The 16,142-nt window shown below is 45.9% G+C and overlaps 1 protein-coding gene across 1 annotated transcript; it reads left to right on the top strand.

Annotated features, from left to right (window-relative positions):
• Positions 1-4,128: 4,128 nt before the first annotated feature.
• Positions 4,129-11,911, top strand: KRR1 (KRR1 small subunit processome component). Its single transcript, XM_076333191.1, has 10 exons — positions 4,129-4,247; positions 4,824-4,999; positions 5,508-5,642; positions 5,866-5,991; positions 6,087-6,170; positions 6,819-6,875; positions 7,380-7,550; positions 7,720-7,797; positions 7,915-8,008; positions 11,256-11,911. Exons 1-10 carry the CDS (start codon positions 4,157-4,159, stop codon positions 11,396-11,398), a joined length of 1,155 nt encoding a protein of 384 aa, XP_076189306.1. The 5' UTR covers positions 4,129-4,156; the 3' UTR covers positions 11,399-11,911.
• Positions 11,912-16,142: the final 4,231 nt, after the last annotated feature.

Below are 16,142 nucleotides of genomic sequence, written 5' to 3'. Positions count from 1 at the left end.
TTGATTATTTAATTACGTAGAAAAGATCCAGATGCTGAGCATTTACTACAGATTAATGACTGTCCCAGAGCAGTTAATGGCCCTTCTCACTGCCATCAACACAAGCTGCTTATTAATCCCTGGAAAATGGCTTGCATAACAATCATAACCTGCTGTTAAAAGTTTATAAATAGATAAAAGTGTCACATGGATTTATGAGTGCTGAGGCTGAATGGGATCTGTGTGGCGTTTCTAGTGAATGAATGCCATGTGCATGAGCTCATCTGATTGCTTGAATTATCACAAAATCCCAAGTTGCTCTTTTGGATTGGAAAATGGCACGTAAGAAAGTGCCAAGTGGCTGGAGTCCTATCTACTGACTGGGAAATAATTACTTTGCTGCATAATAAAGAGGCACCTTCATTCTAACAGCAGTGCTCTGCCCTTTTTATCATATAGCCTGAAATGCACGTAAGGGAGGCTGTGCAGCTGTGCTTTTTCATTCCTTTGCTTTGTTTTAAGAGGAAAAAATGCTTGCATATATACACATACATGGAGCTGATCCAGGTGCCCCCAAAGCCCAGCAATGGGTTCAGCAGGTATAGGGGTCTTGCTAGGCTGGGATCTGTATTATTCAGACAAAGGTCTCAAAGCAGTCCTTCACACCTGGGTCTCTCCCTCCCACACTGGGCTGTTATAACAATGAACACGGTACGTGCTGCCAGCAGAAGCTGCTTTCAGAAAACATGTTGCCCCTTGGTGCTGGCAGAGCTGGGAGGCTGCGCAGACCCCGGGGACCAGGGTGGCTGAGGGCAGGGAATCGCAGCGGCGCTGTGTCCCACTGGCCGTGGAGTAGCTGTGCCCCACCACCACGCTGGCACTCGCGCTGCCCCTTCTGCCTGGGAGCTCAGCTGCCAAGCCAGCATGCGGGGGACCCAGCTCCTGTGGGGCCGCAGCACCCCTGCCACGGCACAGCCCAGCCAGAGTCACCTGGGCACCAGCCTTCAGTCCCCAGTCCCCTCAGCAGCCACTGTCCCCCCAGCTAGCTGTCCTCACCCTCCTAACCCCGCCAGACAAGCGGTGGCTGGTTATTGCATTTGTGCAGTGACTAATAAAAATGATATAAACATGCTGTTGTCTGGAGCCTGAGAAGGCTGCCTGAAGGAGTGGGTCTGTCAGAGTATCCTGTCCCTAACAGGAATTAGGGAAGTGGCTTCCCTGTATCCGACCAGACCACAGATCCTGAGGTAAGAGGAAAGAGGAGAAATTACTGTCTCCTTCAAAGAATCAGACAGGAGGGGATGTGAGGGACCTTCCTGAATCACAACTTCCAAGCCTGTTAGCACGACTGCTTCTGTTTTCCATTATTTTTAGCGGACCTGTCTCGATTGGGCAAAGACACGCTTCACTGTGGCGCTGCACCAGAGAGGGTTGTCCATCCTTTGAATCAAAGAAGTTGGGTGCCACGAGGCCCCATTCCCTTGCCCCCTCACACCATGCACTGTGCACCTCTCTCCTTCTGCGGCGCAGAGGCTTGGGGGGCTCAGTGACCCCCATGCAGCAGCCGCCGGTGCAGGGGTTGGGATGCAGGAGAGGAGCGGGCACACGAGTGGGCTGTCGTGCCACTGTAGAGGCGTGAGATGTATACCCTGAGCAGGCGCACTGCCCAAGAGGTCTGCAGGTTGGAGAAAAAGAAGGTGTATCTCACCAGAGACCTTTCCTCTGACCTTCAAAACTGCTCATAGCCAGGGACTGCTGCCACAAAGATCCTCTGCCTCACCCACCGCCTTGGCCATGCCACCTCCCCCTCCACGCCTCTCCCTTGGGCTCCCTGTTCTCCCTCACCGCAGCCTGTAATTGGTCTTCACGCTCTCGCCACTGCATGGCCTGCTGCCTCTCTACCTCTCCCCTCTCATCCTTGGTCAGGAAGCTGATTCCCACTGCTGAGCGCAGCCAGCACGCCCCTTCCACAGCCCACTCCTGTGATTTTTTGGTGGGTTGCATCCTATGCGTAGGGTATAAACAAGTGCTGAACCTGTCTAATTATCCTCCCTCAAACTCTTCCCAAATCTGCTTTGCTGCGCTTCCACAACACCTGGCCAGTTTTCAGGCGAGACGTGCACTGTGCACTTCATGCGCTACCTCCCCGAGGAGGAATGCCTCCCCGGGACCCCCCAGGCCCTGCCTTCGCATCGACCTCTTGTCTACATCTGGGCTGGACCCTTGCCCCGTGCTCGCAGGCTGCGCAGCGCAGAGGGATACCAACTCAGTAAGCAGCCCCAGGAGACTTCTGTGCCTGAGAGCTGAGAGAAGCAGCTTTGCCTCCCTGTGCTCGCTCCGGGGCACTGCACCTTCCTGTCAATGGCACACGGCATCCAAAGCCCGGTGCCAGGCGGGGCAGGAGCGGGACCCCAGCCTCTCCACGCAAGGCAGGGCTGCGCGGGCAGATGAGAGCACCTTCCCCATCGCCTCCATCTCTCCCCACCTCCCCCCTCAAGCAGAAACCACAGGGCGGACGGCAGCTCCGTTCGGGATGCTCCACTTAGCGCAGCGGTCACTGCCATCTAGCGGGATCGGGGATGGATAACCAACCATCCCAAATGGCAGGAGGGACCCACCAGCACCCCTCTGCTGCAGGGCCTCGCGCATTCCCCTTCCCGCGTTTTTTCCCTTTTATCCTCAGAGCAGGTGGTGAATACTCGATGTGCCGTTTCGGAGCAGAGGTGGTGCGCCCCACCAAGCCCCTCGCAGCCCCGCGAAGGCACGCTCGGTCCTTCGCAGGCCTGCAAGCGCTCCCACAGCAGCCTCCCTGTTTGAAGGATGTGGACAGAGAGAAATTAAAACAAATGGCTAAAAACATGCACCAACTCGACAACAAACTTGCAGGCAGACGGGATCTCGCTGTCCTGTTTGTTGTGGGAGATGAGGCTGGGAGATAGAGCAGGCTAGGAAAGACAGCAGTCAGGTTCAAAAAGTTTTTTGGGGTCAAAACTGATTTTTCAGTTAGTATTTTATTTATGTGTAGATCAGATGATAGTAATATCTTTCTCATCGTGATGGCAATTAAACAACCCAGAGTGCAGGCTGTTATGAACAGGTCTGACGAACACCTGCCAAGGACAATGCCATCATGCCTCAGAGATGCAGGTGTTCTTGCTCTTAAAAGGTCTCTTCCAGTTCTTCACCTCATTGGCTTTTAATGGTCCCTATAAAAGAGAGCGAAGGAGGCACGTACTTGCTTTTTTACTGAAGAAAATGCTCAGTTACAGGTACAGGAAGGGGGAGGGAGGAGGATGCAGAGCATCCTCCAGAGAACCTTAAATTACATTATTCAGCTGAATAATTAGGTCTCATCAGGAACACGTTTTCTCTAGTTACGAGCACTGAAGTACTTCAAGTATTTATCAATGTACTTCGGTTTACATTTTGATGATGCTGGTTCTTTTTTCCTTTGCGCTGCATAATAGCGATAGAAAATTCAAAGCTGAAGAGCGTGGCTGGAAAAGATGTTCCACGTGAAAGAGGAGGAAGGAAAGAAGACACTTGGTATATGCCTCTCACCTCAACCGTGGCGTTAAATTTCTGAGAGCCCATGCCTGTAATCAGAGTAGAGGCACAGAGCCCAAAAGGGGCTGCAGAGCCACCCTGGGGAAGTGAGTGAGGTCTCCAGCAGCGTAACCACCCACCAGACCCTTGTCGGCTTGAGACAGGCCGTGCTGGGTTCGCAGGAGCCACTGTCGCCCGGGTGCAGGCACACCTCGAGATAAAGTAACCCTGGCAGAGAGCCGTGGGATTTTTTTGCGTTCACAAGCAGCAAGGAGATGTTTCGATCTGACGTGCGGCCTGCAATACCCGGCGCCCGAGTGCGTTCACCGTGACCCACGCAGCAGAGGCCGGCACGGCCCCTCGCTGGGGTTCGCACCGGCTCTGTTTTTCACTTTTTTGCTCCCAGGGAAGGACAACCCGGCAGGAGAGCGCGTGTTGTTCTGAAAGCAGACGGTAAAGCCGCTCTCAAAGCCTTGGCAGCCACTGCTCAACCGCTTCACTGCGGCCCGCCCGCGCCCCTCAGGACCTCCGCCCGCCGGGACTACCGCTCCCGGCGTGCACCGCGCGCCCGCCCCCTTCCGGCGCGCGGCGCTTCCGGCGGCCGGTGAGCGGTGGCGGCGCGCGGGCGGCCATGGCGGATCCTCCTGAGGCGGCCGAGGCCGAGGCCGAGGCGAAGCAGAAAGAAAAACAAAACAACAAAAACAAGAAGAAAGCGGCGACAGGTGGGGGCGGGGTGAGGGTCCGTGCAGGGCTGGCAGCCGGCTCGCCGGGAAGCCCTCGGGCTGAGGGTCCCCCCCCGTGGCCGCGGGCCTGCTGCCCCGTCCCGGCGCCGGGGGTCCCTCCGGTTTTCTAAAACAACCGGGGGCTGAGGGGCTTGGCCGCGATTTCGTGTAAGCGGAGAGGCAGCCTGGGGAAGGCGGGCTGCTTCCCGGCCTGGGGTAGGATAGAGGCGGCTGCTGGGTGCGAGGGGCGCGCAGCGGTGGCCTTCTTGTGGTGCGCCCGTCCTCACAGGACCCTGGGTGCCCGCCTCGGCGTGTTAAGCCTTGATCTTGTGTAGTATCCTATCCACAACGTACATCTCGGTTCTGGATTTTTTTTTTAAAATAATAAATAGTTTAAAGCAGTAACTTCTTTAAGGTCAGACGAGATGAAAAACACACTCAGCAGAGCATTAAATCAAACATTGTGTCCCTGCTTTCATTTATCGTATCTTTTGTAGTTAAAAGGGGAAGAGATGTAAATAGTCACTGATGAAGGAAGAGGAAAAAACTTTTTTTTTTTTTTTATACCCATAACAGTTGATGAGTCTGAACTTCTCACTGTGCCAGATGGATGGAAAGAGCCAGCCTTTACAAGAGAAGATAATCCCAAAGGCCTGCTGGAAGAAAGCAGTTTTGCAACGTTATTCCCTAAGTATAGAGAAGCGTACTTGAAAGAGTGCTGGCCACTCGTCCAGAAAGCCTTGGGCGAACATGTATGCACATTTCCTGATTGTGATACTATGTTTTATCTTTTGGGAGATACAGGTGTTACTTAAGCTAATAAAAATAGTGTAGGTTGCTTTTCTGATACTGTATTTGTGTATATTTCTACTGTGCTTGCATTTAGAATTGGTGGCGTCATTTTTTTATTGGCATTGAAATCAGTGAAAGTCTGTGTAGCCAGACTTGCAGTTCTTTACAGATGTCAGCAAAGCTCTTTGCAGCAGCAAGTGTCTTGTCATCCAGCCGCTGACAACTTTGTTGCGCCTGAATTCAAGGAGACGAGGGAGGTGGTGTTTTGGGCGTTGTGACACATATATTCAGTCTTTTTTGTGCATGTCTGTCTGTGAACTTCCTTAAGATGGAAGTCACCTTAGGAATTTTGGAAAATGGATCTGCATTCAGTATGTAGTGTTCTGTTTGTTAACTTCTTACTGCCAAAGATGAATTCTGAGGTTCTTATTTAGAGATTGATTCACTATTTCTTTTCAAATATTGCAGTATGTGAACGCAACGCTGGATCTAATTGAAGGAAGCATGACTGTCACTACCACTAAGAAGACTTTTGATCCATATGCAATCATCAGGGCTAGAGATTTAATAAAACTTCTGGCAAGAAGCGTTCCATTTGAACAGGTCTGTCTTAAATCCTGGAAGTTTGTATCAAATTCTATCATAATACTTATAAAATAGTATATTTGCAAAATGTGGGGTTTTCAAGTTAGTCAAGTAAAATAAAATATATATTTAAAATAAATACATCTGAAAGTGAAGTGAGAAGAATAAACTGCAGTATTCTCTTGACTTCTGAATAATACATTTGCGTTCAGATGATATTGCCAGCTTCTTGTCTCTTTAGGCAGTTCGTATCCTTCAGGATGACGTTGCATGTGACATCATTAAAATAGGCTCTCTGGTGAGGAAGAGAGACACTTTTATAAAAAGAAGAGGAAGACTTCTTGGGCCAAAAGGATCTACTCTGAAGGTATTTCCGATAGGTGTAGTAACCAGAAAATTTTTAGACCCAAATTTGTGTCACGTCTTCAGTTTACACTTACTTCATCTCTTCTTTTGGTGTAGGCCCTGGAACTGTTAACGAACTGTTATATTATGGTGCAAGGCAACACCGTTTCAGCTCTTGGACCCTTTAGTGGTCTAAAAGAGGTAAGGGAAGGCAGATGAGCAGTTTGTGTAGCGTACTTCTGTGCCCAGCTTGAGGGCAGACGAGGCAAAATCTGGCAACCTCAAGAGTATCTCACTGACTTTTCAGCAGTGTGTTAGTAAGCTACACTTACACGAATGTCCATAGTCTTAGCTGCTGAATTTTGTTTAGACTCTGAGATCTTTCTGTCTTGGAAGTAAAAAGTATTTGTGAAATACTCTTTTTTTTTTTCTTTTTTTTTTTTAGTAGCAAGATTTTTTGTAGTTTTGGATAAAAGGTGTAAGACTGAAAATACTGCAGAATTAATGATATATAACCTTAAGGAACATCTAATGTTTTTAGTAACTATGTAGGAGAAGAGTGCTTGTCAAAAGCAAGAGTTTCTCATGACACCATAAAATCCATGGTAACGTGAAAGTAATGTTTGTGGGGCATGTTGGAGTGTATTAGAAACGACAATGTTATTGATATTTCTGAAGTGCTGTGCCTTCTAGTTAGTCATGTGTGTTAGCATTTTAAATCTACTTACTTTTGGGGGCAGGGGGGAGAGGAAGCATGGTAGTATACCTGGCACTTTAATTGATTAGAATATCGAATATTTGCTGAGTTTTCTGTTCTGTTTGTTTGTTTGTTTGTTTTATTAAATACAGGTTAGAAAAGTTGTTCTGGACACAATGAAGAATGTACATCCCATATATAACATTAAGGTTAGCGTGGTCCACTGTGCATCTTTATTTACAAGAAAGTACTATTACTTCTCAGAGAGCTGTATGTTAGTAATTTACATGTTTCTGTGTGGTAATATATTTTTGAGGATTTCTGTAGCGTGCTTCTTTAAAAAAACCCTGACTTTGATATCCTCCATTTTACCAGGATACAATGCCATAATATCATTAAAATTATCTGAGAAAACATCAAAGGAAAAGTGTGTATAAACTTTCCTCCATTCGATTGTTTGCTTGATACTTGCTCATTTAAACTGAGACACCTTCTCCAGTGCATTCTGTCCCCATTTTCAGACGTATCTATCTTTCTGGTTCTGCTGTTCATAATTAAACCCCTCTACTCCTACTGAAGTGAGAGATGGAAGGTTCAGATGTAGCATATTCACTGTAAGGAAGTTTAGTAAAACTTGTAGTTTGGAGCTCTTGGCTACTACTGTAATACTATTTTTTTAATAACTTCTTTGTGACATTCTAAAACTACTGAAGACTTTGATGATCAAAAGGGAATTATCAAAAGATCCTGAACTGAGGTCACAAAGTTGGGAAAGATTTTTGCCTAAGTTCAAGCGGAAGAACTTGAAAAAACGCAAGGAGCCAAAGAAGAAAAATACTAAGAAGGAGTACACACCGTTCCCACCTCCGCAGCCGGAAAGCCAGGTCAGCTGAAACTTTATTTGGTTATGCAGGAATATAGCACGACTTCAAATCTCGTTCTTGCTAACAAGAGGTTGGGAGGCCTTTTCTGTCAAGTTTTGATTTACTGATACTATACATCTGGCTTATATTGCATAATTATCTAAAGCTTACCGGTACTTGTCTTACGCAGACTGATAAAGAATTGGCAAGTGGTGAATACTTCCTGAAAGAAAGACAGAAGAAACGAAAGCGAGTGGAAGAGATAAAGGTAAAGTTGTTCTGACCCACTGTTCAGTTAAAAAGCATTTGACTGCTGACTTGGATTTTTTTTTTGTCCCTTTTGCCCTGCTCTACTGATAATTGACCTTTTTATTGGTAACTTTAGGCAAAGCAAGCAGATGCAATCAAGAAAAGACAAGAAGAAAGAAATAAAGCTTTTATCCCACCAAAGGAAAAGCCAGTTGTGAAAACAAAGAAAGGTAGCCATTTATTTTTTCCTGTTCTAAAACCTGCTGTTAATTCCTAGGCTGACTGCTTTTGCAGAGATAGAGCTGTAGGAAGTAAGAAAGGTCATGCAAAAAATCCTAGTGGTTAAATCCATGCCTGGAGTTGCCAGGGACAGTAGAAAGATCATGCAGCCCATAACTCTGTACCTATAAAATGACAGTTCTCTGTAGAACATTTTCCTGATGGAGATACTGGGATGGCCATCTCAACTGTTGTTCTGACGACATCAATTTTTGGCTTTCAGTCTTGTAGTGAAGCTGCCGTTACTTTTGCATTCAAATGGCTTTTCTGTTCAGAAAAAGAAACGCAAAAGCAATACTTGAAAACTTATGCCACAAGTAAGTATTGGTATAAGATGTGGATGGACCACAAGACGGGGACTGGGGGAGCAAAGTCCCTCCCACTGTAAGAGCAGATCAGGTTCGTGACCACCTGAGGAACCTGAACATACATAAGTCTACGGGGCCTGACGAGATGCATCCCAGAGTCCTGGGGGAACTGGCTGATGTAGTTGCCAAGCCACTCTCCATGATATTTGAAAAGTCATGGCAGTCGGATGAAGTCCCTGGTGACTGGAAAAATGGAAACATTGCACCCATTTTTAAAAAGGGTAGAAAGGAGGACCCTGGTCACTACCGACTGGTCAGCCTCACCTCTGTGCCTGGGAAGATCATGGAACAGATCTTCCTGGAAGCTGTGCCTAAGGCACATGGAGGACAGGGAGGTGATTTGAGACAGCCAGCATGGCTTCACCAAGGGCAAGTCCTGCCTGACTAACCTAGTGGCCTTCTATGATGGAGTGACTACATCAGTGGACAAGGGAAGAGCTACGGATGTCATCTTTCTGGACCTCTGTAAGGCCTTTGACGCGGTCCCCCACAACATCCTTCTCTCTAAACTGGAGAGGTATGGATTTGATGGGTGGACTGTCCGGTGGGTGAGGAATTGGTTAGATGGTCGCGTCCAGAGGGTAGTGGTCAACAGCACAATGTCCAGATGGAGATTAGTGACGAGTGGTGTCCCGCAGGGGTCTGTATTGGGACCGGTACTGTTTAATATCTTCATCAATGACATAGACAGTGGGATCGAGTGCACCCTCAGCAGGTTTGCTGATGACACCAAGCTGAGTGGTGCAGTCGACACGCCAGAGGGACAGGATGCCATCCAGAGGGACCTGGACAAGCTGGAGAAGTGGGCCTGTGTGAACCTCATGAGGTTCAACAAGGCCAAGTGCAAGGTCCTGCACCTGGGTTGGGGCAACCCCTGGTATCAACACAGGCTGGGGGATGAAGGGATTGAGATCAGCCCTGCCGAGAAGGACTTGGGGGTACTGGGGGATGAAAAGCTGGACATGAGCCAGCAATGTGCGCTCGCAGCCCAGAAGGCCAATCATATCCTGGGCTGCATCAAAAGAAGCGTGGCCAGCAGGTCGAGGGAGGTGATTCTGCCCCTCTACTCTGCTCTGGTGAGACCCCACTGGAGTACTGCGTCCAGCTCTGGAGCCCTCAGCACAGGAAAGACGTGGACCTGTTGGAGCGGGTCCAGAGGAGGGCCACAAAAATGATCAGGGGGATGGAACATCTCTGCTGTGGAGAAAGGCTGAGAGAGTTGGGGTCGTTCAGCCTGGAGAGGAGAAGGCTCTGAGGAGACCTTATTGCGGCCTTTCAATACTTAAAGGCGGCTTAAAAGAAAGATGGGGACAAACTTTTCAGCAGGGCCTGTTGCGACAGGACAAGGGGGAATGGTTTTACACTAGAAGAGGGTAGATATAGACTAGCTATAAGGAAGAAATTTTTTATGCTGAGGGTAGTGAAGCACTGGCACAGGTTGCCCAGAGAGGTGGTGGATGCCCCATCCCTGGAAACATTCCAGGTCAGGTTGGACGGGGCTCTGAGCAACCTGATCGAGTTGAAGATGTCCCTGCCCACGGCCGGCGGGTTGGACCAGATGACCTTTAAAGGTCCCTTCCAACCCAAACTGTTCTATGATTCTAAGATAGGGTAAATAACTTTTTTAGAAAAGTTAAAGTAAAACCACACTATATGCAGAGTAAGAACTTGTGTTTTCAGATGATTTGGTTTTTTACGCACTATAGAGAAACAAGTCTTCAGTTTTTTGGATTCATTGATTATACTACATATTTATTCATTGTATTAGATATACTGCGTATGTTTTGTATTAGCTATACTACCTACATATTATTACACTATATATTACAATTTCTTATGAACTGAAAATTTTGTTTCTCAAAAAGCATGTGTTCTGCAGCATTGATACAGCACTGTTTTTGTAATGGCAGTAAATTTTCAATAATCCTGCTATTGACTGTACTGTATCTCAAATACTGTGCTTTTCTAGCTGCTTTGTGTTTTGACTCGAAATTCTTCAGTCTTCCAAGAATAAATGACAGCAATAGTTTGCATGTAGAGAAGAAATGAGATCCAAAGAGGACAGCTGGTACCCACTGTTAGATGTAGGAATTAACCGTGTGAGGTAGGAGAGTTAGATCCAAACTCATGCCCAGAAGAGAAAATACCATCACCTAGATGAACGTAAGAGGAGGTTATTCAGGTTGCTCAGCATTAAGTGTTTAACTTAAGTACTCTGGCGCTCCCTGTAGAAGTCTCTTATAAAGGTCTTCATGCAGGGGTCAAAGATCTGTATCTTATTCCCCCAGACCACCCTTCCCCATCCTGTTTCTGATAGTGGCTGTTAATGGATGGCCAGGGAGAGAGTGTAAGGATGGGACAGGCATGTTTGAGATCTTACCGCCTTAATTACTTGCAGAAAGACAAAATACCATGAAAGCTTCTCCCGGTGTACAAACTCAATAATTAATTTCTTCTCTTCTTATGTGAGACCAATCAAGCCAATAGGCCTATGCCTAAGAGAGTGTGCATGTATTCATTTCTGAGGAGTGGGTGATGATAGTTTGTATGTGTGCAGAGTGTGGCATCTGTGTTCAAATGCAGTTGTATAGGATTTTTTATATGAATGTTCTCCTTTGAATTCTGCTGAAAGAGGTTTGTGGATAATACTAGTTTCAACAAAAATTATTATTAGAATAGTTTATGAAATCATTAGTGAATATAAAATGAGTCCTAACCAGTGCCACAGGATGCAGCTCACTGTGTTTACATATGAAGTAATCTTGTAGACCGCTAAAATCTAGAAAAAGTAAAATTCATGTCTGTTATCTGTGTATTTTTTACTGTGTAGCCTCCACTGAGAAAAAAATTGATATTGAAGCCATCAAGGAGAAGGTAAAGAATGCAAAGAAGAAGAAATTAGGAGCACTTCCTGTGGAAGAAGTCAAGTTAAAAATGGCAGCAGATGAAAAGAAAAAAAAGAACAAGAAGTAATTCCCCACCCGAGATGCTCACTTTTCTCCCACGTTAATGAACATTTTCACACTTGGAAAGATTTGAGACTTCTTGCTGTCAGTATAATGTGGACAAGAAAAGACTAGGTAGAAAGATAGTTCTCTTTTCATAAGTACACTTTAATTAGTGGACCTGAAGCAGCTGTGCAAAATTGCCAAGGTTGGTAAAGAAAATCGGTGCTGCTGTGTTGTTTGAGAAGGTAGGAGAGTGTATTTGGATAATACTCATCTGCCTAAAGGGAAGGTTTCGTAATAGAAACACTTCGGAGTTTGATGCAGGATGTTAAACATGAGGGTCAGAGAACTCGGTGGGAGTTTAAGGTAGTTCTTGTGTGAAAGACTACCAGGCTATATGCAGCCTCAGTTATGGTGATAACTTTTGCAAAACGGGCAAGATTTATTACTGTGTTATGCTTTCGTTTCTGTAAAAGCTGATTATTTTTGTGTGTCTTGTCTTGGTGTTAATAAACTATTTTAATACATTGTTCTTAAATCCTTTAATTAGTCATCTACTGCACAACCTACATGTTGTTTTCCAGGAAACAAGCTCACAGCTTCATGTGAGAATTAGACAAATCATAATAATTGAATGCCATTAATAAACTCTCATTTATTAGCATTATCCTGGAGGTTGTTAGACAGAATGTGGTACAAAGCAAGTGTCTTTTCACACGGAATGTGCTGCAGGGAAAGCATAAAGTCTTGTTACCTTTCTTTAAATATATTCTTAATTTATTTCTTGCTTGCAAGAAAGTCTAAGAAATGTGTTCCTCTTTTTTTTTCTTTTTTTTTTTTTTTTTGAGGCCCTTCCCCTTTTTTAGAGGAAGCCTAGAGGTTTTTAGTTTCCTGAAAATGCAAATTGTGATGAAATAACGTTCACTGGAAGAGCAGATGTTGCTTATTTCATGCATCTGAGATTAAAGCAGCAGATGTAATGATTAGGAGGTGGTAGAGCGATACCAATTTCATGATTGTGTTGGGAGTGTTTTTGCCAGGTTTTGGAATTTTGATCACCTGCACATGCAGTGGAAATGATTATGCTAGAACATTGCAACTTGCTGCTTTTAGGTTAGTGACCTTTTATTTGAAACTAGTAAGTGAAAACACAGCCGTTTCCTTTTTTGCATGTATAAGAATTTAGAGTATATGTGGTTAAATAGCCAGTACGTGTGCGTTGAGAAATAGCTAAGATGCTTGCCCTTCAGGGTTGGGGACGACATTAGCCTTAGCGTGCCTTTCAGTTAGTTGATCATTTCTTGGCACTTAATTGTTAAGGAAAAGACACTCAGTCCTTTTAGGGACTGCATTGTTCATAAACAGCAGTTTAATTACTTGTGGAATCAATCAGGAAAATACTACTTCAACAGATACTTCACTGAGAATATGATCAACAAGTCACAAACACCCGTCTCAGAAACTAGAGAGCTGATGGGTTTAGTGATACCAGCAGTACGACAAGCTTTTTAGAAACACCAACTGGTGTTCAGCAGTTGACGGTGTACAGGGGTGACCTAAGTTCAGTACCAGCCAGGTAGTTCAGACCTCTCGTATACTGAAAGGACTAATTTCAACAGGAGGCACTGCAATGCTTGAGTGTAAATGCCTGTTCTCAGAGTGTGATCCCACGAACGAGTGCTTCAACAGAGGAGTCTGCAGAGCTAGAAGCCAGTAAGGAGGAGTCTGTAGCCAGGGAAGGACCACGAGTGTATTAGGGGAGGGAGAGTCCTTGGTTCTCATCTAGACTGGATGAGGCCCCCTTCACTGCAGAGGACTGGCACAGGTGTTCCCCTGTTTGTTGTTTAAAAAGTTAAAAACAAGTGTAGCGCTGGTTGCTCTACCCTGGTCTTGCAGGCTGGCATTTCATTTCAGCAACCTCATCTAGCTGAAAGCACCCTACAAAAAAGTGTTTTCCAGCTGCATCAGCTGACTGCCTGGTTGCCTGAGTTGCAGTGCAGGAAAACAGCTCGGCTTGGTGGCAGCCTGGCCTTAAATTATATATAATTCCATTGTGCTTTTTTAATTTAGGACCCACAGCTGAAGCATCTATGTAGCTTCTGCATCAAATCCCTATCCATGCTAAAACTCTTACCAGACTTCAGGGAGTCTTGTCCTTCTGTTGTTATGGAGTGAAAAGGCTTCGCATTGTGTTTAATCTTTTTCAGTTGTTATGGTTGATGGGTCTCAAGGATTGTTGGTTGGACGTTTATTTACTTAAACTGGAAAATCAAGAAAGCCTACTCATACTCCTGTCAGCAAGTTAAACCAAAGGATTTGTCTGCTTAGAGTCCATATCTGAATGGTAACTGGCTGCACGGGCTCACTGTTGGTGCTTTTTGCACCTGTTTTCTCAGAGAATATGGCTATGCAGTTCTAACACTTGTGTAAAAAGTAAAGAATAGAAAACAAAGTGGATTTGGAAGGGTGAAAAAGGGGGTTTTTGTATTTTCAGAACAGCTTGAACTGTTGAAAAGGAGGCTGAGGGGAGACCTCATCGCTCTCTACAACTACCTGAAAGGAGGTTGTAGCGAGGTGGGTGTCGGTCTCTTCTCCCAAGTAACAAGCGACAGGATGAGAGGAAATGGCCTCAAGTTGCGCCAGGGGAGGTTTAGATTGGATGTGAGGAAAAATTTCTTTACTGAAAGAGTGGTTAAACATTGGAACAGGCTGCCCAGGGAAGTGGTTGAGTCCCCATCCCTGGAGGTATTTAAAAGACGTGTAGATGAGGCGCTTAGGGCCATGGTTTAGTGGGCATGGTGGTGTTGGGTTGACGGTTGGACTCGATGATCTTAGAGGTCTTTTCCAACCTCAATGATTCTATGATTCTATGATTCTATTGCAAATTATCTCCTTAAACTGATGTTAGAGTTTACAGACTTGCAAAAAAGTACCCGAGGGCTGTATTTATATATATCAGTGTTTTGCATTTATCATGTGGAATTCATGGGCATATGCCATAAGATAAACATGGACAGCTCAAAGAGGTTTGATCATCAGGAGTTAAATATCTGGAATTTTGGACGTCCTTAAAATGAGATGCAGGACTTGTTTAGGTTTGACTTTCTGACTTTCAGGCTTTTTTTTGTTTGAAAGATACCATGTTGTAAAGTTTTAGGGTTTTTTCTCCCTAAGCCAGTGATTTACAGGGTTTTCAATGAAGCTTTTTCTATGGTATTTCCTTAGAGCTGCTGGTACATAGTTAAATGACAGTGCTGTGAATGTTTTGAACTTTAAGGGCTCTGTGTTCGTTCTGTTTACTCTCCTGGAGACCAAGCACAGATTAAACTTAGCAGGGGAGAATTCCTGCTGAGCTCGTTTTTGCTCCCTAGACACAGCAGCGTATGCTCTTCCCTCTCCTGCATTTCTCTTTGCGGTAGTAGGATCTAACCGCACGAGGCTTCAGTGGGGCAGACACTGTGCCAGGCTCCGTGCTGGTGTGGGAGCCCGGTGCAAGACAGCCTACGCAGAGTAGGTCCTGCTGCCCACGTGCCGCTTGCCGTCCCATTTTCAGACAGAACTTTGCAGTACATGAAGCTCAAGACTTGGGTCTTGCACAAAAGAGAGTGGGAAAAAGACACGTCAGGAGGAAATTAGCTGCTCTTTTTAACAGATAGACCCATGGCCTTGCTTTTGCAATGGGGATTTTTTTTTAAACGCCCTAATCTGCCTAGTTTGGAAGACAGAACTGAGCTTGGCTCTCTCACAAGTAGGCCGGCATGGGTACTGGGACCCTGTTCACTGGAGTGTGGAAAAGAAACTGCTCATCTCCTGTCTGCGAGTGTGATGTCTTGGCTACGGAGGCTCTGGTATATATCAAGGACAAAAATATATCGAGGGCAAAATTTGGAATTTCGTCCCCAGCCATATTTGCATTTTGAAAAATGATTTATTCAGGGAATGCTGTGATGCTGAGATGGTTCTAGTGCAAGCAGTTACCTGGAAGAGTAACGTGAGAAACATTGTGTCCCCGTTCCAGTGTTTTCAGTTAAGAACCACTCCAGCAGTGAGGTCGGGAGTGGGTATGCAGAAACACTGACAGGTGCTGCAGGGGCAGGACCGCAGAAATGAAGTGGCAAGGGGAACTTCCCGGCTTCCTTTACAGCGGCGTGTGCCTGTGCCCTGCAGAGGGGCATGGTGCAGAGGCATCTAAACCCGCCTCCGAATAGAGACGGATCACCGCCGTCTAGCTGTGTGCTTGTGCAGCTCTGTTCCTTCCGGCCTCCGCTCGAGCTGAGCGGCTGCGGTCGGTAGAGGACATGCCCAGCTGAGCACAGCAGCTGTCCCCGCGGCTTTCTGCCTGCTGCAGATACGCGGGTTCCAGGGGACTCTTCCCTTGGCAACTGTTGAATCAGAGGCATAACTATGGGCACAGCATGATTTTATTTGGAGTTTTATGCCATCTTTCCCAGCATTGTGTTTCTCAGCATTGTGCAGGTTGAAGCTGAATCTGGGTTTTTTTGTGCAACAGCAGTTAAGCTTTAGATCACGTTGCAAATACCCAATTGCCATCTATGGGAAGCAGGAAATAATGATTTATTGTTTGAAATAGCAGTCAAACCCCCTATGCTTGGAAAAAAGGGGGGGGAAAAAAGGAAAGATTGCAGCAATACATAATCATGTGTAAACACAGGTGAAACTATGTCTTGGCACAGATGATGTGTGTTTAAAAACAAATTCTAAGCAAAGAGAAGTACCAGTGGCCCCAGTGCACTGAGAGACTCGGAAAC

The sequence above is a fragment of the Aptenodytes patagonicus genome, chromosome 1, assembly GCF_965638725.1.
Source record: "Aptenodytes patagonicus chromosome 1, bAptPat1.pri.cur, whole genome shotgun sequence".
NCBI classification, from domain to species: Eukaryota; Metazoa; Chordata; class Aves; order Sphenisciformes; family Spheniscidae; genus Aptenodytes; species Aptenodytes patagonicus.
This window is presented reverse-complemented; position numbering and strand designations above follow the sequence as displayed.